This window comes from Rattus rattus, chromosome 4 (genome assembly GCF_011064425.1).
Source record: "Rattus rattus isolate New Zealand chromosome 4, Rrattus_CSIRO_v1, whole genome shotgun sequence".
Taxonomy (NCBI): domain Eukaryota; kingdom Metazoa; phylum Chordata; class Mammalia; order Rodentia; family Muridae; genus Rattus; species Rattus rattus.
In genome coordinates, this window is record NC_046157.1 from 113,068,638 (window position 1) to 113,096,142 (window position 27,505).

General features: G+C 44.6%; 1 protein-coding gene across 1 annotated transcript in view; it reads right to left on the reverse strand.

The window, feature by feature from the left end:
* Tmem131 (transmembrane protein 131) overlaps positions 1-26,479 on the reverse strand; it is a 97,516-nt gene extending 71,037 nt beyond the window's left edge. Inside the window, exons 1-6 of the mRNA XM_032899724.1 lie at positions 26,416-26,479; positions 23,304-23,365; positions 22,073-22,154; positions 20,292-20,351; positions 13,464-13,584; positions 4,984-5,052 (exon numbers count right to left, since the gene is read on the reverse strand). Coding sequence (XP_032755615.1) covers positions 4,984-5,052; positions 13,464-13,584; positions 20,292-20,351; positions 22,073-22,154; positions 23,304-23,365; positions 26,416-26,479 — 458 coding nt within the window. The remainder of the gene's footprint in view (positions 1-4,983; positions 5,053-13,463; positions 13,585-20,291; positions 20,352-22,072; positions 22,155-23,303; positions 23,366-26,415) is intronic.
* Positions 26,480-27,505: the final 1,026 nt, after the last annotated feature.

Below are 27,505 nucleotides of genomic sequence, written 5' to 3' on the forward strand. Positions count from 1 at the left end.
CAGCTGAGCATGGCAGCTCTTCCATTTTTCTGCTGTGAGACACAACATTCTGCCTCTCTCCTGCCAAGCACTGCTCACTGGTAACAGGATGGTTGCCACAACCCCTGCCACCAATTCTACACCTAGCCTGGAAGAGGGGTACTTCTATACACTGAACAGCATGGAGGGAAAAAACCCTCCCCAGAACTCCCTTACACCCAACCTCACACTCCTAGCCAACCTAGGTCAGATCTACCGGTCAACTGACCCTAAATGACCCTAACGGAAATGCTATCAGCAACTTAAACAGAATCTGCTCCCCGGCCAGGGACGTGCTCACTTTGCCTAAGGGTTGAACAACTGAAAAGAAAGCGGAACTTGTGTTAACAAAAGCAAACAAAAGTGGGGCAGGGCGGGGTGGGGTGGGGCTGCTGGGTTAGGGTAGGGAGGTGTCCTCAGGTAGCAGGCAGGAAGCTCATAGCGGCTTTCCACAGGGGCACTCTGATCTCAGGCTTCCTACTTAGCATCCACTTAGGAAAAGCAGGAATGTTTGGAAGCAGAAAGAAAACAGATCAGTGCAAGAAGAATTCTGATTAACCAACAATGTCTATGTTTCTAAGAGTGGAGAAAAAAACCAACTCAGAGAGAATGTGGACTGGTGACTAGCTACTTCCAAAAGCCACTAAGGAATGACTTTCTACAGTGAAAACGCCTCTGCTCTTGTCATGAAGCTACTTTTGTCTCGTGAGAACCTGGGCTCTACACTGCCTAACAAAGTGTTTTATGCAAAAGAGTGTCCATTTTTAGAGAGAGGAATACTAAATTTAGGAATCTTGATGTCTATATCCATACAGTGGATGGATGCTAACACCCAGGCGGGTCTAAATTACAGTCCCCAGGATTCCTTTCTAGTGTATTTCTCATTCGTGAGAGCTCAAGACTACAGACACTTCAGAGAGTCTCTCCTGTGGCTGGGGGAAAGGAAGGAAGCCAGCAGCTAAGCTGTAGCAAACATACTTTCCTAAGCTATTGAAATACTAATGTGGGCGCTGCTGGGAGAGACCCTGCAGATGTAATTAAATTCCCTGTCAGCTGCCTCAGTCACAGGGAAGCTCACTCTAAGGAAGCCCTTTCCTAAATGGATAGTTTAGGCTCTTTTCTCAAACCAACTGGACTTTCAACAGCACTCCCCTGCTCAGGTCTCCTGCTGCCTACCTGGAAAGATGCTCTACATGCCTCACAGTTCCAGCTAGTCAGCATCCTCCTCAATGTGTGCTTAACCAGTTCCCACAACCACGTAAGTCAAACCTCATATGTCCCCGCCCCACAGAGCTAAACATATAGGCACACTTGTTTAAGATCCCCAGCAAGTTCTGGTTTTCCTAATAAACTCCACTATGTATGTATGTTTCCCCATCTGCCCACAAAGACCTATCTTCTGTAACCCCGGTTCTATCTTTATGAGATAAAACACACTCTGTTTAATGTGTTTACAGTGGGTGCAGATATGTTTTAAAGGAAAAACAATGTGTTAGGTAATTTAAGAAAATGTAACAAAATGATATACACTCAGGGAATTACAACCACTAGTCATGTCTTTCTCACTGTTCCAGTGCCAAAAACTCTGAACATAGAAGCCAGCTCATTCTGGTTCTAGGGGACTCCTCTATGTGGTTGGAAGACGGTGACTTCTTGCTGTACACTCACCTGATAGGTGCATGTCCCTATCAGGGGAAAGTAGGTGCAGAGACCCTACTTTCCCACACCATCACACTCTAGATGAGGAGGCTTCCGCTTGTGGAGGGCTGGAGGGCACAGACATCCGACTACAGAGAACTCCTCTGCCTTTGGAGCATGCAGACAGGTCTCTGCTCTCAGGGGATCAGTGCCTTTCCTGTGCTTCTGAGAATAGTTCTCCTCACTGTGTCACCTGCCTTGCCTGTGCTCAGTTGGCGCTCCTCTGGCCTCCCACCATGTTCAGGAAGCTTATGAGGTTTCTCTTAGCTCATGGATTTTCAGCTTCTCTATGACCTGGGCCAGCCTCAGTAAGCACACCCATAGCTTCCTTTCCAGTCAGGATGACTTTACTATCTCGTCAGCCGCCTCTAGTTCTCCACATCAAGTCCTTCTCTAGACATAAGGACATTGAAGGTTAAAGTTGATGTTCTTTAGGTCCTTTAACTGAAACACTTGGGGGGGGGTGTCACACTGTATGTGATACACCTGTTTTAGTACTGACTGTAAACAAAATATGAGGCCATTAAAATCAGGAAATGAATTCAACAAATATATCCTTATAATTTGATGCTAATACCACATAAAATATTAAGAAACAGAAAAGGTCCGCAATATATTAAGTTTAAAAGTAAGTTAAAGGAGAGTATGTTTATAAAATGTGGTTGTGTTTTTGTGATCCAATAGTATAAATGCACAGAAGGCCATGAAAGACACGGTTCAAATGCAGAGGTTCTGAGAGGTCAGATTGTGGTAGCTCTTCACGCTCGCCCTCACAGGTGTTTTGTTTGTGAGTTTATTACAGTGACTACATACCACTCTGCACAGTAAACAAACTCCCAGCTTTATGAAGGCGATTACCAACCTTCTCAAGCTCCCAGAGATCAACAGATGAACTTTAAAGGAGGAATCTATAAAGTGTCACAACCTACTACATGCAGACTACTCTGGTTTTTGTGACAGGCCTCAGTTTGGTTTTGAACTTTTGATCCTGCTTCAGCCTCCTAAGGACTCTCATGTGCATCTGTGTGTTTTAGGGAAAATGAAGCAGGAGAGGCCATTCTTCCTGAAGAAATACCTCAGTCAAAAAGCAGAGACACTAACAACCCCCAACATACTAAAGTCGCCCTTTCGGAATCTTGCTGAACTTCATGCCAATTTCTACTGTTTTGGATGGGACATTAATCAGACCTGAGCGGCAAATAATTAGGACATGAATTTTTAGTTTCAGTTCAGGTATTTTTCTATAACTAAAGGATTTTTGTTGTTTTGTTTAAATCTTGAAATGAAATTCACAAAACACCCTCAATAGAGAGAGAAATGAAAGGCCAGGGAGAAGGGCCTGGTCAGTGTAGCTTGCTGTCCTCGAGTGAGGAACCGAGGTCAGAACCTGGTACCAATGCAAAAGGCCAGGGTAATGGCTCACCTCTGTGATGTCACTGCTGGGCAGGACCCCAGGAGCTCGCTGGCCAGCCAGTCTAGTCAATTGCTCCTGTCTAGAAGTAATGTTGGAAGACACCAGTGCTGACCTCTGACAGTCATCTCTAGCCACACACAGGAACGAACACACACACACACACACACACCCCTAAACCCAATGGAGAAAACACAACTAGATGAAACTTTTGAAGAGTGTCTCAAGAGCGGTCACTGATGATGACTGCAGCCTTGGTGCTGTGCATTCCTCTTCATTCTCACGTCCCCACCTCAGAACAACACTGAGATTATCTACAGCTGAGGGGTAGGCATGGAGTTCAGCAATCTAGCTTAAGAACACAGTCAAAGGTAATTTTACTAGGGAAAGAACAGCCCTTATTCTAAAAAATTAACCATACTGATAAACACTAAATGCATGCCCCTTTATGCTAAATATTTTTCGTTTAAAAGAAGGTCGTGATGTATTTTGTAATTGAGTTAAGAACTTGGTGCTTCTTGCAATCTTAGCACTCACCTGTCTTAGTGCATTTTGTGCTGTAATAACAGACCGCTTAATTCATAAACAGTAGAAATTCTGGGCCTGTGACAGACACACACACACACACACACACACACACACACACACACACACACACACTATACAGTGGTAACATTCTGGATTAGCACATGCACAAGGCCCTGGGTGTGAATAAGGGCTGGAGAGATAGCTGATTAAGAGCATTTCCTCTTTCTGAGGTCCTGAGTTCAGTTCCCTGCACCCACATCGGGTGGCTCACAGTCAACTCTAACTCCCTCCAGGGGATCTGACGCTCTCTTTGTGACTGCATGAGCATATGGCATAGACACACACAGATGTGCACACAAATTTAAAAATATGTATGTATTTATGTGTGTATACATAGAAATACACTTACTTCCTTTTAGTTGAGAGGCTGGGGGTTGGTTCATAATGAAGGTGTTGGTCAAGGTCTTCCTGACATGTCCTAATACTGCGTGCAGCAGGTATCGCGTGGGAGTGGTGGGTAGCCCAAGCCAGCAGAATAACTCACGAAGGCTGATCCCTCACTGCTTCACTACCTCTGGAAGAGCCTACCTCCTCCTGAGGTTTACCGTCCTAACAGTACTTCCTATCTGAATGTTATGGTCTTTAAAACTAAATACCACAGAAGTATTTTAGTTATGCCATGGCTGATTCTAAAGATAAATTTGTACAGTCTGCCCACACCTGAGTAAGCCACATTACCAAATACATGCACTCACAGACCAAACCCTAGACCATGAGCTCCCTCACTTAAGCCACAGCTTGCTCTTGATCCTTTGAAAATTCTTCTGTGCCAGGTGACGATATAGGATGCCCTCACACACTGCAACTGAATCCAATAGGGCGAACACTTGTATTTCCCTGAGTACCTGAGATGCATGAAACCAGAGTCCCTAAGCAGGAGTCAACTGGCTCAGACAGATCTGTGGCATTGGCTGTGACCTTTCACAGGGTCGGTAGCCATATTACTGGTGACGAGCTGACACATGTACTTTAAGAGCATCATATCATGCAAAGTGTCAAGAAGAGTGACTTTAAATGCTGGAGACAAGTGCTTATGAGATGAGGCTTCAAGGTGAATGCCACATCTCATGCTAGAGTCCTCTGAACCAGAGTGTAGCGTGTAGGCAACATTCAGACTTTCTTAGTTTATCAGTATACAGTTTTCTAGCTTCCAAATCATTTGCTTCGTTAAAACTTGAGCACAACTTGCGTAGCTTCCCCACACAGCAAACACCGCAAAGGGCAGGAGAAAGGTAAGCAAAACCGTGCTGTATCTCCAAGTTACTTACTGCTCATGGAAATCCAGCATGGGTGGTTCGAATCGTATGGGCCTGCAATTACCCCGGTACAGAGAAATGCTGGAAAGAAAAAGGGAAAGTGTGAGAAGCAGCTCTTTAATTCTGTAAATCACAGTCCGATGCTTGACTTCTGTCACAAGAAAGCACTTTAAGAGAACAGGAATCTGGGATGAGGTGACATTTCAGTTGGTAAAGTATGAGGGTATGAGATAGATGTAAAACCCACATTAAAAACAAAACAAACAAAAATCTCTGGGTATAGTCGAAAGCCTCAAGGCAGCAGTGCCAACAGATCCTCAAGGCTCTCTAGCTAGTTAGTTATCCTAACTACTTTCAGACCAATGAGAGCCAGTCTGAAAAACAAGATGGATAGTTCCCAGGTACATACAACAGCTAAGGCTGCCCTCTGGCCTCTAAGGCACAACAGCAACCTGCGCACACACACACACACACACACAAACACACACACACACACACACACACACACACACACACACACACACATTATAGAACCTAATGCTCTACTGGGAATGTGCAGTACACTCCTTTACATTAGGAGAAAACAATGAGTGAGTCTTAATAAACAAACTAATGTACAGACACCTACAATCCTAAGAACCTATGACTTCAGCACTCAGAATGTAGAGGTAGGAGGCTTATGCCTTTAAATCCAGCCTCTGTTATCCAGCAAAATCCTATTTCAAACAAAACAAACGAGGAAAAACAAACCACCGAGGAAGGAAGAAAAGAAAAACTGGGCATATCTTTATACAGAAAGGTCTGTGAAAGCAGAAATTTCTCAATAGATTCATGAAATTTACTTGATTGATGATATCATTGGTAACAATATAGTTTAACATGTTTTCTTAATTTTTTGACATAATATGATAAGTTGTGAATACAATTACACAAATTTGATACAAGATGGAGATAAAAATTACAATCACATTCCAACTGAGTGGCAAAGGTCTAAACATAAAGAATGTGGGTCTAGACCTTTCAAAGAACTGAAGCACTGAATCAAGACTTTATTGCACGGATGCTCTAGCCTAAATATTCAAGTACCATCTCTACTTGACTTGCTATTAGGACTTGCTAACAGACTAGGACTTTGCACGGCAAGCCTCGGACATGCTGAGCCGACATGTAAAGTATCAAAGGTCTCTGGGAGTAGACGGTGCTTACAAGTCTACATCTTATGCTCAGGTACCATGAAGTTAGAAATGCAGGCAGCCAGTAAAGTAACTTTCAAAATGAGTTCTGGTATTTTTGTTTGAAGAAATGAGACATAATCTGAGACTACTGTAGCCCCATCACTTGCACAGTTCATATGAGCACAGTTTCCAAATGGTGTAATTTCATTCAGCAGGTCCAGGAATACACTAGAGTGGAATGGGCTACTGAGCCGACGGCTACCCAGTTCACAAATGCTCTGAGCTCTGCTGACCTATCCTCTGTCTCTTGAGCATCCCTCTCCTCAAACGCATGCTGACCACAGACACAAAAACAGGAAAGAAAGAAAGCAAACAGCAAAGCTCATACTGTGCTAAGACAAAGCTACAGACACCAGGAGGAGAAGGAACGGTTTGAGTCGCAGACTCAGCTGCAGACGGGTCACGTGCCTACCTCATCCCTCCTTAGCCGTGACAGAGTCAGCATTCTTGGCTACTTTAAGCATACTTTGGATGTATGCTCAGCATACCTGTTTGGTTTTTTTTTTTATAAGATTTATTTTATTATTTTGTGCTTATGAATGTTTTGCCTTCCTGTATGTCTGTGCACCACATGTGTGCCTGGTGCCCGAGGAGGTGTGAGCCTCCACGTGGGTGGTGAAAACTGATCCCAGTTCCTTTGCAAGAAGTACAGGTGCTCTCAACCAAATCCCTAGCCCTAGCTGGTGTGTGCTTTAAGCATCAAACTTAAGCTAGGCTAAAACCATACCAGGTTAAGAAAAGGAAAAGGCAATGCTGACACAATCATGAGTCACTAATTACACACACACACACACACACACACACACACACACACACACACACACTCACACACACACATCTGTGCTCAGTGTTAGAGGGACAGAGGAGATCATGATATAGTTCTTCCTCTCACAGAAGCAAAAATCCATCCTGAAAGTTGCACATGAATCCTTCTGAAGTGGTAGGCATGACTGAAAATGGAAAGTACAAAGCCCATGCATTCAATACAAATGTGATAGTAGCGGGTAAAGCCAGAGTGAGGAGGGCGCCCCAAGGCTTGGGTGGTGGAGATTAGGGGTGGAAAGTGGAAATGCGCTTGGAGAGCTGGAGAGCCAGGACACAGAATAACTGAGTGAAGGGAAGGAGAGAAGGAGGAAGGTGAGAGGTCAAATGAGGAGTGTGGCTACTGTTCCAAATCTAAAAATGGTGCTGTCCAGCTACGGAGGTGTGGATGTGACATGTTCCCTACAGGCGTGTGTGTGTGTGTGTGTGTGTGTGTGTGTGTGTGTGTGTGTGTGTGTGTGTGTGTGTGTGTCTGAACACCTGATCGATACCCAGCTAGTGGTATGGTTGAGGAACTTTCAGAAAGTCGAGCCGTGCTGGAGGCCACTGGAGCTGGGCCTTGTGGTTTTATAACCTGGCCCAGCTTCCTGTTCACTCTGCTGTCTGATGATGCAATGGCAGCTGTCTCTTAGTTCTGCCAGGACAGGCTGTGTCCCCTCGACTATACACCTTAAGTTGTTTCGTCAGGGACTCTGTGACAACAATGAGGAGCACAGCAGAGCTATAACAAAGAGGTCATTGGATTGGGCATTGTGTAGCAGGCTACTTGTGGGCTGCAGGGTGAAGAACAAATGTGGAAACTCAGGCAGGAAGCAGGGTGGTGCTACAGCAGCCCAGGCAGAAGAGAGGACAGCTGCTTCCTGAGCCTGGGACTTAAACGACAGTTAGATGGATCCCAGGCTGTAAGAGAAAGGGGAGGAACAAGGATGACCTGAAAGTTGAGGACTGAAAGAAGAAAGGGCTGGGTGGAGAGATGTTCAAGAACATCGTGTGGAGCATTTTAATAAGGTGTCTTACTAGAGGGAGCTAAGTAAGCAGGCCCGGGACCCCTGGACAATCACTGTAGACAGATCTGCCAGCAACACTTCCACTTCCTTTCCTGGCACCTCCTTAGGGGTAGGTTTTAGTGCCCTGTGCTAAAGCCTCCTGTAAAGTCAGCAGGAGAAGCACCCAGCAACTGTTAATGGGATTGACAGAACAGTCACAGTGAGAAAGGAGGAAGCAGAGCAAAGGATGAGTCCTTCATGAATGAGTATTTTCAAGACAACAGCAGAGCCACGGCTAAGGAATAATTTCAAGTAGGTCGACACAAACAGGACACATTGCATTGTTTTAAAAAACTAAAAATGCAGTAACATGGCTGTCGGGTATCTGCAACTGAGTAGATGATTCTCCCATGTTGATTTACCTATGACAAGACACCACTTAGAACTCTATTAACAGAGCACAAATGTTTGGGAATGATGCTGAAAAAGTAAATTGGAGGGATAAACAATTTGAAAAGTGGTTTATATCCCTTTGTTAATTTCGATGCAAGCCAATCTGGGATGTTGACATAGCTTTTATGCTTTCTTTAGCAATTATTTGCTCTGAATTGTCAATATAAATTTTCTTCTAAATTTTTATGAAAAATTATTTGCAGGACTGGGGAGCTATCTTAGTAAAATGCTTGCCTTGCAAGCACAAGGACTTCAGTTTGAACCACAGAACCCACGTGAAAAGAGTCTGGCATGGTGGAGCACACTTGTAACACCAGTATTAGGGGGACAGAGGAAAGACAGACAGATCCCAGGGGCTTGCTGGTCCGTCAGTCTAGACTACTTGGCAGTGGGTGATGCCTGAGAAACAACATCTGAGGCTGTCTTCTGGCCTTCACATGTACACACATGCACATAAACACGGCAGGCAGGCAGGCAGACTCTCTCCCTCCACACCCTCTTGTGCGTGTATACACAGGACCATACCTCCCTCCAGATGTGGAGACATAGAAGGCTAGGCAAGAATGCGATCCTGGAGAAATGAGCCCTGCTGTTTGGTTACTGTCGGGTCAAAGCTAAGCAGGTGACTTCCACATGAACTCTACAGGACGTTCTTGGTGCTGAGGTGTTAGGAATTCTACAGATGTCTGCTTAGAACCAGCTACTGACTGAACAAAAGGCGCTGTGACTCAGTGTGGGGAAGGGTCGGCAACAGGGTCTTGGTCTGTAGTTAGGCGTCAGATCTGTTCTTCATGCCTCAGCCTCAGGAATGCTGCGATTACGGCAGGGCGGGGGTTGGGGGTGCTACCTGGACACAGCATTAAAAAAGAAGTGTGGTCCATTGCACCTGAACTCATAGACGTCCTATGGGAACGCAAATTAAGAGCTCCCGTCTTCGGAATCTAATTCCTGGCGTAGTACAAAGCTGAGACATCTGAACTTGTGAGCGGTGTCTCTCACATCTCCAGCACTACTGTGTGTGCTGACTCACAGAGATCATTACAGAGACAGAGTGGGTAGGGCGGGTGAAAACTTTACAACCATCAACAGTTAAGTAGTTCCCAGTGCGACTTTTACAATAGACAGTAGCTACTTCAGATAAATGAACAGGACTTCCCTTGAATAATACAGGATACATATCAGACACATTTTAGTTTTGATACCAATTCCACTAACTAATGATATAAGTAATTTCAAGTATCTTCCCATTTATTCAACAAACTACTTGTCTTTTTTAAAGGGCCTGTTCTAACCTTTCTTAGACAGAGATGCTGTCTGAGATATGAGGCTGCTTGTATACTATGGACATTCTAGGACTCTGGCACAGCCAACACATGGCCCTTGCCTTTTTAGTTGAATCTTGAACAGCAAACATTTTTAATTTTGATAAATCTAATTTATCATTTTTCTTTTATGGTACACGTTCTTGGAATCTTAAGTAAAATTTGCCCAGGTTGCAAATAATTCTAATGAAAGACTGACACTTTATTCCAAGTATTTTACACTTTCAGCTTCTCTTGATAGGCTCACTACTGCCCATTATAAATGAGTTGGAGGGGTTGGGGATTTAGCTCAACAGTAAAGCACGTGCCTGGCGAGCGCAAGGCCCTGGGTTCGGTCCCCAGCTCCGGAAAAAAAAAAAAAAAAACCAAAAAAAAAAAACAAAAAAACAAAGGAAACAGCGTTCTCCCCACAGTAGGGCAGATGCACACACACTCAGTTATTGTGACAGCATGCACAGCCTTGAGCCAGTTCCAGCCTGATAGATCCCAGCACAGAGGTGGACAGAGGGTGGGCACAGAATCCCACCGCTAGTGAGCTAGGGGCATCTGACAGTTGCTGGGGGAAGGAGTCAGTTCTCTTTATGATGGGATCCCTATTAGGATCATGTACCAGGGCAACAGCCACTCCCAAGACCAGCTAAGCGACATAAACTGGATTCTATGGGGAGAGGGGGAGAGGGGGAGAGGAAAGAAATAATAATCCCAAGTGGGGTGGGAAGGAATGGGAGGGCAGACAAGAGGTGAACATGTTCAAAACACATTGTGTGAAATTCTCCAAAAATAAAATATTGTTTAAAAGGTAAAGTATCAAGCACAGAAACAAAGGTGTTGTTGTTGTTGTTGTTGTTGTGCAGAGCATGTGCACAGTGAATGTGACACCTGGTGCTCAGACAGTTCATGTACGGCATCACTCAGCCGGCTCTACTCTACCACGTCACTGCTTGCTTTCTATGGTTTTTTGTTTTTTGACTGCTTTTTGGTCCCTTTGTTTTGTTCTATCTTTTAAAACCAGAACAACTAAATACTCTCAGTTACTGTTTTATCTCTGTGAGTCTCTTATTAGCTGTATGACTTTTTTCGTTTTTAAAGTGGTTTTAACAGTTCCACGGTTCATCTTATCACTGTCTATAAATAATGCCCCACTCTATACAGGTCAGATTAGAGTGCAACTCCTTATGCTCTGCTACGTGTCTTTTGTGCTATGGTTATACATGGGATGCATGCCATGCAGTAAGTCTCCCAAAATCTAATTATTTGTTTGTATAAATCTGCTAATTAAAATGTAATCAGAAAACATTCCTCTATGTATCAACATATTTTATTTTTCTGATGCCCTTTATGCTTTGGTTAAATATTTCCACCTGGAATGGTTCAATCACCTTCCAAGTTAACACTTCCTAAATTTGCTAGACGAGTGTTTCTGTCTTGCCTACATTTGCCTAACCTCTGTCTGGAAAGGTCTTCATTTTTAAAGTATATTTTTGAAGAGTGTAGCATTCTACAATGGCAGTTTTTTCATGTGACACTTTAAAAATGTCACCTTATGGGGAGTTTTGGGCGCGCGCGCGCGCGCGTGTGTGTGTGTGTGTGTGTGTGTGTAGTGTTTGGGGGGAGGGGAACGGCAGAGTCTCTTACTGGAACCTGGAGTTGCCAACACGACTCTCTGGCTAGCCAGCTTGCCTCAGCTATCCCATCACCCCGTCAGAAGCACTGTTACAGATGGGCCACCAAGCTCACCCAAACCAGTCTGCAGCTTTGGATGATAACTGTTCTGACTTTGACGTCAAAGAATCCTGTTTTTAAGACTGTTGGAGTATTGATAACATTATACAGTAATGGAGAGTGAATGTCAGTGGTGAGAACAGTGTCCGCGATACAGAAGAACCCTAATAAATATTTGCTGAATGAACCATAAACCCCACAACCTTCAGTCATCTACTTGAGTCTGTAAGCTTTAGTACCCACATAAGTGTTTGTATTTCATCTCAAAACAGCCTTATATAATCACACACTGCCTTTCACTATACACAATATATGCCACATAGTGAATTCATTATCCCAGTTTGTAAAAAAAATTGTTTTCTCAGGATTTTTTTTATAATGCTACACAGTTGGTGAACTGATCACTTAGGTGCCCAGATTCCTACTCTCCTATCAAAGGTTCCATACCCTAACAGCAGACCATACGTAGCAGGTGCCCTCATGTCGGCCAACAGAAAGTCAGTACGAGGATACAGGTTCTGAAGTCAGAGGTTACCCTCACCGATGGCAGACACCATTCAGAGCTCTGTGTTTTAGGTGTTAAGGGTGTTGTTAAGGGTGCAGCACTGATTTCCATACTTTCTCCTGGTGCGCTAGAGTCTATCAGACCTGCATCTCTGCTATCCTCCAAGATCTCAAAGAGGTGCATCCACAACCCAGCATGCAGAAGACGCTAAGATGTAGCAAGCAGGCTGATCCCCTCACCTCTCTAACACACCTTACCAGTTCCTTTCAGTCATGACAGCTTTCCTTCCCAACGCCTCACTGTTGCTTTGTTTTGTTTTTTTAAGACAGGGTTTCTCTATGTAGCACTGGCTGTCCTGGAACTTGCTCTGTAGACCTGGCCTCAAACTTATAGGTCCACCTGCCTCTGCCTTCTAAGTGCTGGGAAAGCTGGCCAACAGAGAAAATACAGTGAATATGCAAAACTCCATATTCATTGTGAGAGAAATCAAAGAGAATAAAATGCTAGACTGTCAAGTCAGAAGACCACGCCATGTAGGTGATGGGAGCTGAACCCAGTCCCTTTGCAAGAGCAGAGGTGCTCTTGACCTCTAAGAATATCATCTCCATAACTATAAGCCAGTATAATCCCACAGCAAATTTCCGATCTGCTGGAATAGAGGTATGCCTTTTTATGCTGGTTCTGGATGTGTCTGTTCTAGAGCTCACTAAGAACTTACAAAACTGATGATACTCTTGCAAGACAGGGGTACCTCTGTTCTAAGTAAAGACCCTTTATATACAGGGACAGACTTACAGTTTAAATCTTACATGTGCCTGAAAGGCCCATGTTTGGGAGCTTGGTTCCCAGAGAGACTCTGTAGTAGGTTGGACTTGGTGAGCAGGCTTTCGGTCATTAGGAGCATGCCCTCGAACGAGCCTGTGGGACCCCAGGCCTCTCTCGATCTCTAAGTCTCTGGTGAGAGAGCTAGTGTTGCCATGCTGGGCTGGGAGTGCAATTTCCAAAGCTGTGAGTCAAACAGACCTTTTCTCTTTGCCAGGCAATTACTCCAGGTCTTCGTCACAGTCTTGGACACTATTCCAGAGTAATGTGCTCTATGACTGCACCACATGAGACAGCATTTAAACCTGTTTTTCCAAACACAGCATTTAGAAAGACATGGCATCCAGCCAGGTGTGCTGCTGTATGCCTTTAATCCCAGTATCTGGAGGCAAAGGCAGGCAGATTCTCTAAGTCTGAGGCTAACCTGGTCTACATAGTGAGTTCCAGGTCAGAGTCACATAGTGAGATCCTGGCCCAAATCAAGCAAAACAAACAACAACAGAATGAAAGAAAACAACCCTGTGTGTTTATAGGAAAGTAACCCGGGAGAGTGAGCGAGAGGGTCAGGACCCTGAGGAAGGGAAGCATGTTTACATGCATGTTTCCACATGCAAGTCCTACTTACCTTTTCTGCTGGTATGAACTGAGGCCAAGTGTTGTCTCAGTCTGTAAAAGGAAGAAAACAAGAATGAAAATGCTAAAGCCAACGTTTCCTATTACACACAGAAGAAACAGCAACACAGTTTTTCAGCCCATTCCCACTCTCGGTTTTTAGGTTAGACCCGGTCCCAAATCACACAAAATACTAGGTCACACTATGCAATTAGAATAAGCGAACAACTTGGTTCTATTTGAAGCACATATAGAACACCACACACTCCTGTTATTGGCTTCCGTATGTTTGGCAAACAGTCCATATCCTGAAGGAAGTCTCCTTTACAATCTCTCGTGTGAGGTCATGAGCCCCAGAGTGGTCCCTTCCTCCCAATTGCCAGCGAGGTGCTGGGATCTACGGCTGCTGTCATTATGGAGCTGAAGACAGATACAGTGGGAATCTCAGGGCAAATGACTGAAATAACATAAATATGTACACACTGAGAACTGGTTACAGAAACACTGAAAAGCATTACAATGTGATGTACATGAGGACAGTGCATCTGAAGAGCTGATGCTTACACCAAACTCTGATAGCAACCATGACATGGAAGTCACACAGACCATAAGTAAGGAAAGAACACAATATATCCAAAACACAGACTGCAGAAAATAAGGGTGCAAGGCAAGATGGGAGCCACAAGATGTCTGCCTTGTTAAGACCACAACTTCCCCCAGCAGCTGATGGGAGCAGATGCAGAGACCCACACTCAGGCATTAGGTGGAGCTGAGCTGTGGTACCACTCAGAAGGGGGAAGGAGATATAGGAGCCAGAGGGGTTGAGGATGCCAAGAGAACATGCCCACAGAATTAACTAAGCAGGGCTCACAGTGGCTCGTGGGAAGCGAAGCTGCTGTGACCATGGCACCCACATGGGTCTGCCCTAGGTTTTCTGCATATATGCTGTGGCTATCAGACAAGGTTCTTGTGAGACCCTAACAGTAAGAGTGGGGTGTCTCTGACTCTTCCGCCTGCTCTTGGGACCATTTCCAGCCTTGATCAAAGGCTTGTGCCTAGTCTTACTGCATCTTGCTGTTCAGCTGATATCACTGCAAGGCTTGCTCTTTTTTGAGGGGAAACTGAGGAGCAATAGATCCAGGGAAGAGGGGAGGTAGTGGTTGGGATGCACTGTACAAGACAAGAATCAATCAATCAATCATTCAATTATAAAAAAAGCCACAGCAACATTTAGCTCATGTGTTCCACATGTAGTGCAAGGGACATGCCTATGATGCAGTAAGCAATCAGCAGACATGGTCTTGGTCTGACTTAAGGATTAGCATGTTATTCTGACAGTCAAATGGAGGATGAATTAGAGACCTAGAGAGAAGAAAGAAGTTGGGAGAAGGGGCAAGTACTACACAGTTCAGTGATGAAGGACATAAAGACCTCAGTGATTGAGAAAGAACGCAGCTGGGTGGTGGTGGCTTATGCCTTTAGTCCTACCACTCAGGAGGCAGAGGCAGGCAGATTTCTGTGAATTCAAGGATAGCCCGGTCTACCCGTGTGTTTGAACGCTTGGCCATGGGGAATGGCACTATTAGAAGGTGTGGCATGTCTGGAGTGGGCGTGGCCTTACTGGAGGAAGTGTGTCACTGTTAGGGTAGGCTTTGAGGTCTCCTATGGTCAAGTTAGAGTCAGTGTGGCACAGTCGCCTTCTGCTGCTTGGGAATCAAGAAGTAGAGTTCTCAGCTCCTTCTCTAGCATCATGTCCGTGCTGCCACGTCCCAGCATGGGGATAATGAAGGACTGAATCTCTGACACTGTAAGCCAGCCCCACTTAAATGTCCCCTTTATAAGAGCTGCCTTGGTCATGGTGTCTCTTTATAGCAACAGAAACCCTAAGACAATATCTTATGAAAAATTAGCGGATATTCAATAAGAAATAAGATTAGATGAGAAATAAATGCTTTTTATCGAAGTATATGTCAGACACAACAGAACAATCATTTAGTTATAATAATTAAAGTTTCATAGCAGGCAGACACTTTGTCCCAAATGCAGAAAGGAGAAGATTATAGTAAATGCTATTTTGATTCTGAGGTAATTTGAGAAATAAAAGCTTAAATGTGTCTTTAAGGTGTATCTTAACATTGGGCCTAAACATGGGGCAGCACAACAGAAAGCATAAAAATTAGACAGAAGACACCAAACACACCTTAGGTACACTGAGCGACACAATCTACTCTAAAAGTGTCAGAAGCTAGAGCCTAACCACAAACAAGTCATGTCGGATGAACACACACACACACACACACACACACACACACACGACATGCGACAAAGCTACTTAACAGAGCAAGCCCTGCAAGGAGTAACTGCACCAGGAAGGGTTTCCAAATGGGAAAGTTTCTCTCACGCAGTGAAGAGAAAACTGGGTGGGGACTGAAATGTAAACAAAGAACAAGAATAGGAAGCAGAGGCTGGAGAGAATAGCTCAGAGGTCAAGAACACTTGTTCCTGCTAAGGACCTCAGTTCAAGTTCCAGAAGCCACGTGGTGGTTCACCACCATCCGTAACTCTAGTTTGGGGGGGATCTGATGCCCGCTTTTGACCTCCATGGCACAAAGCATGCAAGTGGTATGTCTACACACACACATGGGGGGATGTAAATGGTCCACGACCATCTAAAAAGAGGCCACTTCGTTAAAGAGTACAGCTCTACAGAGAATAATCTGGTTTTACCAGCTGAGGGAAGGGACATTTGGCCTATCACATTCCACCACAGAGTAAAGCAGGAGAATTCTGGGTCCTAGAGATTATCTGTAGCATGTAAGCTGTCTATCACAAACGACCACCACTAGTGTTTCAAAGAAAGTTCCCAGAGTCAGAGAAAGTCAACATGGTATCCCCCAAGTGAACCCAGATTATCCTTCTACCCTGCCTGTCCACAAGAGGCCATCAGACTCCTTCCCACCTGCAATCCACATTGCATGCATGCAGTGCTCACCACTGGGCTGCCCATTCCAGACCAATTTGAACACAACTTTTTAGACAGCTCCCATCTCTCAACAGGACCCACAAAAGGAAAACAGACTATTTCAATCAAACACATTGGCCTCTGCACGAGCATTTGAGTTATGTGTTCTCGGGTACTGTCAGTCCCAGGGGCTTTCGCATGCACTACACATGCTGGGCCATCCCCACCACTAAACTACTTCCCCAGACCTTGAGAGACCTTTTAATGTCACAGAGCATGTGCTATTGCCATCAGGAGACAAGGACACTAGTGACCAGGCTGAGGGGCACAGGGCAGTCTTCCTTGATTCCCAACAATGAGTTACATGGCTCAGATATAAATCCCCTGGACTTTATGACAGGTCACTGATTACAGTTTTCATTTGTATCTGTATGTGCACACATGCACACAACACTCATATGTGTGGCAGAGGTCAACGTTGGGTGTTTTTCTCTATTACTCTGCACCTTGCTTCTTCAGACAAGGGTCTCACTGAATCTGGGGCTTACAAATTTGACAAGAGTAACTGGCTAAGGAGCTCTAAGGATTCATCCCCTACCCCAGGATTCAGTTACACATACACCAGGCCTGGGTGTCTTAGAATCCCAGTTCCGGTCTGCAGGCAGAGCAGGCACTGTGATGACTAAGGTACCTTCCAACCCCCTTAATCTTTATTTGTAGTAATATCTTCTTGCATTACAATTTAAAGCATCCAGCTGTTATACCAATTAGGAATATTTCCTGCCTCCTCTGACTTGATAAAGAATGGCTATTTATGACATAAAATTAGTTGCTATGTTGTAAAACTGCCTATAGTATGAGAAAACAAAATGACACTTAGCAAGAACAAGCACCAACAGAGATGAATCCAGGCATCAGTCTGTATCACATCTGGTTAGTGGGATATGGAGCATGTCTCTCTGGTCTACACTCACAGCACAGTGGCTAAGCCTTCAGAGGAAGGCTTATCACTCACTAGTCCACTACTTGGCTAATTCACTGATCTCTGTACGTTAAGCTGCTTACCTAAGCCTATTACATTCATTTAAGAATTTGGGGCCACCATAGCTCAGCTACAAAGTGCTTGTCCAGCACACACGAGACACTTGGTCTGATTTCCACAGCAAAAACAACAAAAAGTAAAGCACGCCTGGACAATAGCCAATAGTATTGTTACTTTCCCATGCTTTCCAAATTTCTGTAAACTTTGGCACATCTCTTAATAGAGGTGAATATTCTCAGCCTTCATTAAAGTGGGTCCTAGCTCCTTTTTCTCCCTTCCCTTTCCCTAACAGAACAGAGGGCCAGCTCCAGGACTGTTGAGAGGAGATGATCATTTAAAACCCACAGGCCAAGCCACTCCGCCACTGGTTTTATGCTTGCTTCCTGGGTACCTGGGGTGGATGGCTGCTTCTGAACCACAGAACAGTAGCTGATAGTTAAACGGAGACTGCTACCCCAGTCCTCAGACAGCTACTGTCTGATCCTTACAGAATGATCACCAATCTCTTGCTTAGATGGTAAAGAGAGGCAGTATCATAGTGCCTTACTTCCAAAGCCACTAAATCCCTCCATATGAAAGTCTCATGTAGCGTGTCTTCATAGGAGACATGATGGAAATACTACTCCTGGGGGTTTGAATACTATCCATCTAAGCAGCCAGTCAGATGAGAATCCAGAGAATGACTGCCCTCACCCCATACACAGTTGTGCACTTTGGGGGCCCCAGGCCACCTGTACTTCTGACAAACCAGCTATAAATGAAAGGCTGTCCACGATCTCCTGGCTTGTTTAGTCACCAGGATAGCTCACGGAGCTCAGAACAACACTCCACAGAACAATTTCCGTTTGATTCAAAGGAATAGTGTCCTGAACACAGACCTGCACTTTTTATCATCAGGACACCTCACGTTCCTGCTACATGGGTTCATCTACCAAGAAAGACGCTCTCTGCCAAGCACTGGTGAACAGAGCTTTGTCTGGGCTCCCATCACACATATACAAAAGGCGACTTCTGAAACAATGGGGAAACCCGAGTGCAAAGCAGGCAGGTTCAGATGGAGGCAGAGCTCTGGTTATCTACTGCTGCAAAGATGGACTCTGAAGCATAGCGGCTTAGGGTAATTTACTGTTAGTGGCCATTCTGGGGCTGAGGAGCCCCTGTTGCTAGTTCTTACTCGTGTCTTTGTGCTGCAGTCAAGTGTGATTTCAAGCTGCATCTGTAGGAAGTTTCAGATGAGCTAGTTGGTTGTCCATGAAGCTCATTCACAGGCGGGAGAGTGGTACTGGCTGTGAGCTGTGAGCTCAGCTCTGACTACTGACAGGAGGCCTAGAGATGGCCTTTCTGGGCACATAATCCATCACCATAGTAACTGAGTGCCCTACAGGAATGACTCACACCAAGACTCAGGAGTAAGGAAGAAGGTGCTGGTAGCTTCCTGTCATCTGCCCCTTAGCACTAGTACAATGTTCTGCACACTATATTAGTCACGGTGCTATTACTATTCTGCACAGTACATACTGATTTAATTTCCCACAAAGAGTTCTGATTCTCTCCAAACTGATCTTCAGATCCAGTGTAATCCTAAGAAACAACCCAACAGTGTACACAGAGTTTAAAAGTGCACATGGAAGGCACAGGACTTTAGGGCAACAAAGATGTGGTTACCAAGAACCACATCTAAGTGGAAGGAAATGAGAATCAAAACTTTAAAAAAATGTAGTTGCAAAGACAAATAGGTTTCAGGAGCCCAGAAAACCAGCTCCCGCACGGAGCAGCAGCCGACCAGGAGACACGCACGCTGCTGAAGAGTGAGTGGGTAACAAAGTACTGCAGGACAGTCGGCAAAGGACACGAAAACAACTGAACGGCAACAAGGAAGCTCTGCCCCTGCCTCCGCTAAAGTTATTTTAGGAGCTGCAGCTGTACTTAAGGAGAGCAGCCAATGAAATTCTAAATTTAAGATCATTCATAGTGTGCAAATGGTGGATGAGCACAGATGTGTGTGGAAGTGCATATGTGTGTGGGCTCACAGATGCACGCTGGGGCTGGGGGCCAGCCCTGGGTGTTACTTCTAGGAAGTCATTCACTTGGGTTTTTGAGATAGTCTCTTACCTGGACTTGGAGATCACTGATGGGCTAGGCTGGCCGGCCAGTGAGCCCCAGGGCCCTTCTGTCTCTACTTCTCCAGCCACCATGGTTAACTTCCTCAGGTGGGTGCTGGGGATCTAACCTGGGTTCTGATGTCTGCCATGCAGGCACTTTACCAACTCAGCTATCTTCCTAGTCACGTAATCTGGTCCTTCAGTCAGACATAAGACAAAGTAAATGTAACAAAGCTAAACGTCATGAATAAAGGATTTCTGTTTATTTGAAGTCACAATTACCTAAGTCAAAAGAACAACCCATCAAGTAAAAATAGTGACAGGACAGAGCAGAGAAGGGAGGAGTGCTTCTAGTGGGCTGTGCCAAGATGTTTAAATGTAAATCAAGGAATTCCTGATGATGGGATTGTAAACTGGAAAACTACTGTCACCAAAGACACGCAGGTAAAGGCATCTACAGGGAGGACCGCCTGAACTATATACAGAGCAGAGACGGCACAAACTCCCACGAGTGTCCTGACTTTCACACACACCCACACAAACACACATGCAGAACAAAATGTGAGGGAAAAGAATCTCAGCTGAAGACACATAACCTACTAGCTGTGGCTTACTCTATGAGAAACATGCATATTTACTAAGAGAAAGCTTTACTTGTAATTAATAGCTGAAAACTAGAAGCAACTAAAGTATCTACAACCACAAAAAGGATCCTTGAATTGGGCCCAGCCATACCTGTGGAAGCGGCAACTGAAACAAGTTTTTCATTCACACAGAAAACTTTATTAACACAATCTGAGAAAGAGAAGCCAAAAACAGCACAAATCACGTGGACGTGAAACCACAAGTGAAGCTATAGCATCTACAGCATAGAGCTCGGATTGCTAACGCTAGAGGAAAGGAAATCGCCATGAATGGCAGCGTAAGAGTCAGTTTTGAGGCTGCTGACTGAGAGAACTTGAGGGGTGCTTACCTCTGCCGGTGTTGGCTGGTACCTGCTCTTAGCATTTAAGCTGGGTGGTATAGACATTGATTCACTGTACAAACCTCTTATCACATTTTATGCATCTATACAGGAATTACAGCCCACAACTGACTCTTCAAAAATAATAAATGAGTACAATTCTAGACTCTTAAAGTCCCCAATTTAAATGTCTAATTTATCCCGCCCCAAACACATATACAAAAGTGCATGTTCCACCGTGACAGTACTAGAGCCACATTCCAATATCCTTTTTGGGGGTGGGTGTGTGTGTAAGACAGAATTTCTCTGTTAAACCTTGGCTGTCCTGGACCTCACTCTGTAGAGCAGGCTAACCTTGAACTTTTAAACTCACATAGATCCACCTGCCTCTGCCTCCTAAGTACTGGGATTAACAGTGTGCACCGCCAATACCTGTCTTAATTTTGTTTATTATTTGGTAGGATTATGACAAACATATAGAGTTGGGTCATCTTCCCTTATATTTTTCCATGATTAGCTTCATTTGCTTATATAAGTTAGGTTAGGAGGGGATTAATGCTCATAAATGGGAAAATGTTTCATAACTTCTCCTGTGTTCAAAGGAACAAGATGGGAGGAAGCACTCTATCAGTCAGGATGGAGCAATACATAAAATGGGCAGCCCATACCTCCTGTCACAACAGTCTTAATAACAACTCCCTGTTGCCGTACACATTTCCCTGGGTCCCTGCCCATCTTGGGAATCCTTTGGTCTCCCTTGCCTGTTCTTTATAGTAAATCCTGATAGCCTGGCCAAACAGAAGGGATAAGGGCTAACCACAAGCTAAGGGCTTACGATTTATACTCCTAATGTGGCAAATGGTAATCCGAGGGAGTATCTGAGGAACTGAACACGTCTTGTGCTACAAAGAACACCCTGACAACAGCATGGTGGGAAGATAGGCTGGTTAGAGTGATGTTCCAGCCACTGACTACTAAAGAAGCTACCTTCTGTGCACGTTATTTTCCTTAGTTCTATCGAGTACGGAAAGCAAGATTTTGACAGCTTTTGAATTTGGCAGGTTTTACTATCACATTAACAATTTCTATTAGCCGAGCAGAGGTGGCATGAGGTGTAACTAACTGCATTCAGCATCAGGCACTGCAGGAATCTCAGTAAGGCTGGACTGTGGCTGAGAGTGACAGGGGCCGCCTTAGTGAGACTGTTTTCTGTACTGCCTGATCGGAGTTAAACTTTTACTTTTCTTGCCTTTACTATAAGCTACAGGAACGTCTTTTCAAAGTTTAGTCAGGTGTGGTAGTTCATACTTACAATCCCAGCATTTGGGAGGCTGGAATAAGAAATCATCAGGCCTAGTCTATAATCGAGTTCCAGGCCAGCCATGGGTAACAGGTGTGAGGTTCTCTCAGAAGAGCTGAGTCATTTAGTTAGACACGAGTGAGAAATGTACCATGTGCCGCTGGTAATGGTACAGTGCAGGCTGAGCTACACAGTGAGACCTGTCAGAAAACAGAGAACTAACCCAAACCCACAGTGCTATGAGATGCTCACACTGGGAGTAGCACAGGAATTCTAGGTCACTCTCAGGCCACAAAGACATGGCATCTTGGGCATGTCCGCTAACCTTGGTTTCCTTGAACACAAAATGAGTCAACTATGGTCAGGCATGCTACCTGACAGCACGAGGCCTGCCATCACTATGATAGGAAAGTGGTGATGTCAGGCACGCCACGTGACAAGATTGTTGCGGCCTGTCTTCATTACAGCAGCTAAGGGAAGTGATGATGCATTGTAGGAAAAAGGGGAGGCAGCCACATGAAGCAGAGTGCCAGTGTGTGAACCCACCCCGCTCCAGTGAAGGCTTCCAAATACATGCTCACGGATGGCCCTGGCTAAACGCAAAAATTCAAGGCCCTGGGAGGACAAAGACAGGACTGGAGGAGCACACAGTGGACAGTCTCAGGTGAGAGTAACCAGAATGCACTGCTTACCTAAAACAATCAGAAAGCTGACGTGGACATAGAGGACAGGAGGCTGAGGAAGGAAGATCCCAATCTTGGGGGCATCCTGGACTATAGGAAGGTAGGGAGGGAAGGGAGGGAGGGAGGGGAGGGGGGGGGGAGGGGGGGAGGGGGGAGGGGGGGAGGGGGGAGGGGAGGAGGACAGGACAGGACAAGGCAAGACCAGAGCAGACCCTCCTCAGCACAACCAGCCAAGGCAGACGGCAGGCAGGTGCCATGCCTTTCAGCTCTCCAGCTCTTGCTCTCCAGCTGAGGGCTGAATGAGTCTTCAGAGGATCTGAACTAGGTCTAAAAGGAAAGGCAGAGTATTGCCAGACTCCACATTCTAATTTCATGCTTACTACAGTTACAGATACCGCTTAGCATGGAGAGTGACAGACAGCCAGATAAGTCATAAACCTCGCACTGTCCACAGACGTTCCTTTCCAGGTAAATGCTATACTCTTTCCACACACTGAGCCAATGCTTCCCTCACTCAGGGCTAACAACCAGCGAGCTGACAGGCCCCATCTCATGACCTGACTTGTACACACCCTCACGTGAAGCCACAGGACACAAACTCTCATTTACTTACCTATAGCTTCCATACTATACAGGAGTTCACTTTTCAGAAAATGTTTACTCTAAAAAGTAATTCTAGTAGGAGGTTCATGCAATAACTCCACTAACAGACAGTCTACAGTTCATAAAACGTACCTCAGGAAAACAGGTTACACTGGTTTCCAAGGGAAAAAAAGCCATATATTACTGGAGAGAATTACCTGCAGCAGCCCTCCATCGTCAAAACGCAGGACTTCTATTATGCTCTCCGACTGGATGAACGCTGTGAAGAAAACAAATCAAATATCACTGACGGGAACAGAAAACCAATTTCAGTGTTTGCCTTCAAGTAAATACAATTTTACATTTTAATATATTGCTTACTGGGGAATGTAGACCATTTGCTTAGCATGTGTGAGGGCCCGGGCAGGGACAATGCTGGCATCCAAAACAGACCAATGAAAATACAGCGACCACCTCAGAACTCTGAAATGCTTTGCTATGTAATCATGATCAATACTAAGACAGCGTCAGTTACACAGCTGTGGAAATACCTGTCTAGCCTTGCTATTGTGAGACAGGAAGAGTCAGACAAGCTGGCTACATACCACCCTGGTATGCAGGCATTTGTTCTTTACCTAAGCGACCAGCTTGACTCTGCACCGTCAGATCCTCTGCAATGCCAATATGCCTTGGGATGGGTACATAGATGGGACACTAGCAAACAAATCTTACTCTATTGCATACCAAACAAGAAACAATGCTATACACTAAATGAGGCAAAGCTACATATGCAAAGGCCAGCAGCTGTGCTGTACAGTGCACCAGTGATGAGCTAACAAGTACCAAATCATCTGAAAGCTATCCAGAGGGAAATCTGTATGACATCCCTCAGCAGTTTTATTCATACCCATTCATCTATCCTGTATTACAAACGTATGAAGGCTGTTTCCACAGGAGTTAGCAAGTCTGATGAATGACTAAGTACAGACATGTGCAAAGTATGTCAGGTTCCTCCCAGCTGGACTAAGAGTTTACACAGAAGCAAAGGGTGGGGAGGCTCAGCATGAACTCAGATAGACTAATTGCTGCAAATAGAAATGCGGGTATGGGGCTGAAGAGACGGCTCAGCATTTAGAGAACTGGCTGTTCTTCCAGAGAACCCAGGCTGGTTTTCCAGCACTCATACAGCAGCCAACAACCATCTGGATCTTCAGTCCTAGGGGGTCTGACACCTTCTGCCTCTGTATGCACTGCATATATATAATGCACAGACAAACATGCAGGCAAATACCCACATGTAAAGATAAAACTAAATAAATCGAAAGAAAGAAAAGGAAGGAAGGAAGAAAGAAAGAAAGAAAGAAAGAAAGAAAGAAAGAAAGAAAGAAAGAAAGAAAGGGAGAAAGGAAGAAAGGAAGAAAGAAAGACAGACCGACCCCAAGGGAGAAAGCCAGATGTGTATATACCTGTTAGAATAAAGAGATATACTTCCTTACTCGACCAGTGATACCCAACAGTGATGACCACATTTATACCCAGAACCTAAGGTCTGGGTGGAATGGAATGAATTGGGGCTTCCAGAGAAATGCCTATTTCTAGGATTGGGATAAGACACACACAATGGGAGCAGTACTAAAACAAGAACAATCCAACTATTTAAAACATGCTGATGAGAACCTGTACAGAGAAGCAAGAGAGAGAATTCCCAAATGACCAAGGCTAGAGCAGTCTGAGCAGTGGACCAAGTATCACTGGGCTGAAACCCAGCAAAGAACAAGCACCCGAGCCCATACTGAAACAAGCAAATTATACTAAATAAATATCTGGGAAGACAGAAAAGGCAGAGGGGTATCACCCTGTACCTTTTTTACACACAATATGGCTTCCTTCTAAAGAATACCATATGGGAAGGGAGAGTGACTTTACAGTGGAGAGACCTCAGTGAGATCAAGAAACATCGACACCATTGTGAAAAGTCATCAGTAATGCACCCTTGATGTGACATAGGAAAACCCTCCCTAAACACATTCCAGTCTAATAATGAGAAAAATCCTAACCAAATCCCAACTAAGGGGTGTGACCTACAAAATACCTGATTAGTTACCTATTCTCAAAACTGTCATGGTCAAACACAGACAAGGAAAACCTAAGGAGCCAAGACTGCAAGTGCGATAGCTGAGGTGCTATTCTAGAACATAAAGGGAGCAGGACACTGAAACTAAAACATCTCAGTAAACGTAATAAACCTAACAGTTAATAAACCTAACTGTTTAAAAAAGTAAAGCACTAGTGTGAAGTGTTAGTAGTAGGGAGACTGGGGGTAGGACGGATGAGTGCTATGCCATCTTCACAACTGTTTTACCTAGAATTGCCCTAAAATATAAAGCTTATATTTTAAAGAATGTGAATCAATGATGTATCATTTGTCTGAATATGGAGTTCACTGACTCCACCTGCAGGAGTTGTGGAATTCAGGGATGAATTCCACTCTGCAATCTCACATACCTAGTTTGGTAGAAATGTTTAATCCCAAAGAAGGGGTTTCTACCCCACCTTAGACCATTTAGTTCCTGATAAGACACACGAACAACCTTTACATTTACAAAAAACCTTAACCAGCACTAGAGCTGGGCAGATGCCTACCTCTAAGTTATTAGAATCTACTTTCCTATTGATAACCCCGAATTATTACTATGTTTCATCTGGGTTGCTCTTAACTCCAATGGGCCAGCCCTCAGGGCTATGGTGGCTTCTCTTTCCTCCTCCACCTTCTCTCCCCTTCCTGGATCTCCTTCCACCCCAAGTCCAGGTCTTGGGGGTCCCCCACTCAGCATTACAATAGATAGCAAGATCAAACCTCAACAACCTAGCTTCTGTAAGAGGGCAAAGAGGAAACCAGGCAGTGTAAGAAATTAGATGACCATCTTGCTAACAGGATGGTGTTTCCTGCTCTAAGCATTCCAGACCCTTCACGCAGCCATCTCAATGATGTTGGTTTGGGGAAAACTCATCAATTGTCTGCATTTCTTTTCAATCATAGAGCCAAATTGTTCCATTTCTGCTCACCTCTTCCAGTCCTCAGCACATACACACATCCAATATAAACACTGATCATCTTTTTGCTTGGGTGGCAGGCCGTGCTGCAGTCAGTCTGTGCTAGCACATTGGCCCTTCCTGGTTATGTTCCCTCTAGCTTGGTTTATAATCTCATCTCAGAACTGATATCCATGCATTCTGTGCAGAAGAAAGCACCATGAACCCAATGGTGCTACCAGCTACCTCTCCAACGCCATGGAAGTGCCCAGCTTACCCACTCTTCATGCCTCTTACTGGTTAACACAAACTTAAGTTCTAGACCATCCAGGAGATATTTCTGTTGTATCCCTGACGACATACTTACTGACATAAGAACACTGGACTAGTTAAGAATGGCTTAACTGGGGAGTGGCTCAACACGTGAAATGCAACAGGAGCTTCCTTAACAGCACCTGGTAGCAGAGGAGAGCTGCAAGAGGTGGAACGTGTTGTTAACCGTTCAACAGGGCCAATCGTCTACCTCACTGATGAACAGCATCCACAATCTGAATATGCTATGCTCTTAATTAGGAGATTAAAAGAATACTGTAAGTTTTATCAACTGGGAAATTAATAGCAGTAGCTAGGATAGTCATAAAAGAAAAACATTGTATTATACATTATCAACTCTCTTTAACTATGAAGAAACAGAATTTATTATTTAATGAAACAAAATTAGGATATTTGGCACTAGGTGACCATTTATGAGAACTTTAGATTCCTAAAACAGGAAGACATTAACCACATATTTAATCCTTTTGAGTATTTGTGGTCTGAATAAAAATGGACCCATAAGCTAAAGTGCAGGGAATGGCACTTTAGCAGGCATGGCCTTGTTGGAGTAGGTGTGGCTCTGCTGGTGTGTCACTAGGGGTGAACTTTGAGGTCTCTGATGCTCAAGTCACAACCAGTGCTGCTATCTATTCCTTGTGGTTTAGGATCTGGATGTAGACCTCTCAGCTACCACTCCTGCACCAGGCCTGCCTACCTGCCATGCTTCCTACCATGGTGACAATGGACTAATCTTATGAATTAAATATTTGCCTTTACAAGAGTTGCCATGGTCTAAATCCACAATTTTGAACCAAATATGAAGCAAACTGTATTGACTATAATAAATAATAACCAAGAGATGGGCTTTGGTCAAGACTACTCCCTGGATGTAATATCCAAAGTTAACCTGTAAGCCCCACCTACCCAAGGAGCAGGTGACTTCCTGGGATGCTTGGGAGTTAATAGTTCTTGGAATACAACAAAAGCCTCATGGAAAAGTATGGTGGCTTATGGGTTTGTCTTTATAACCCACGCAGCATGCATCTCAGGGCCACTCAGCTGGCAGTTTCAG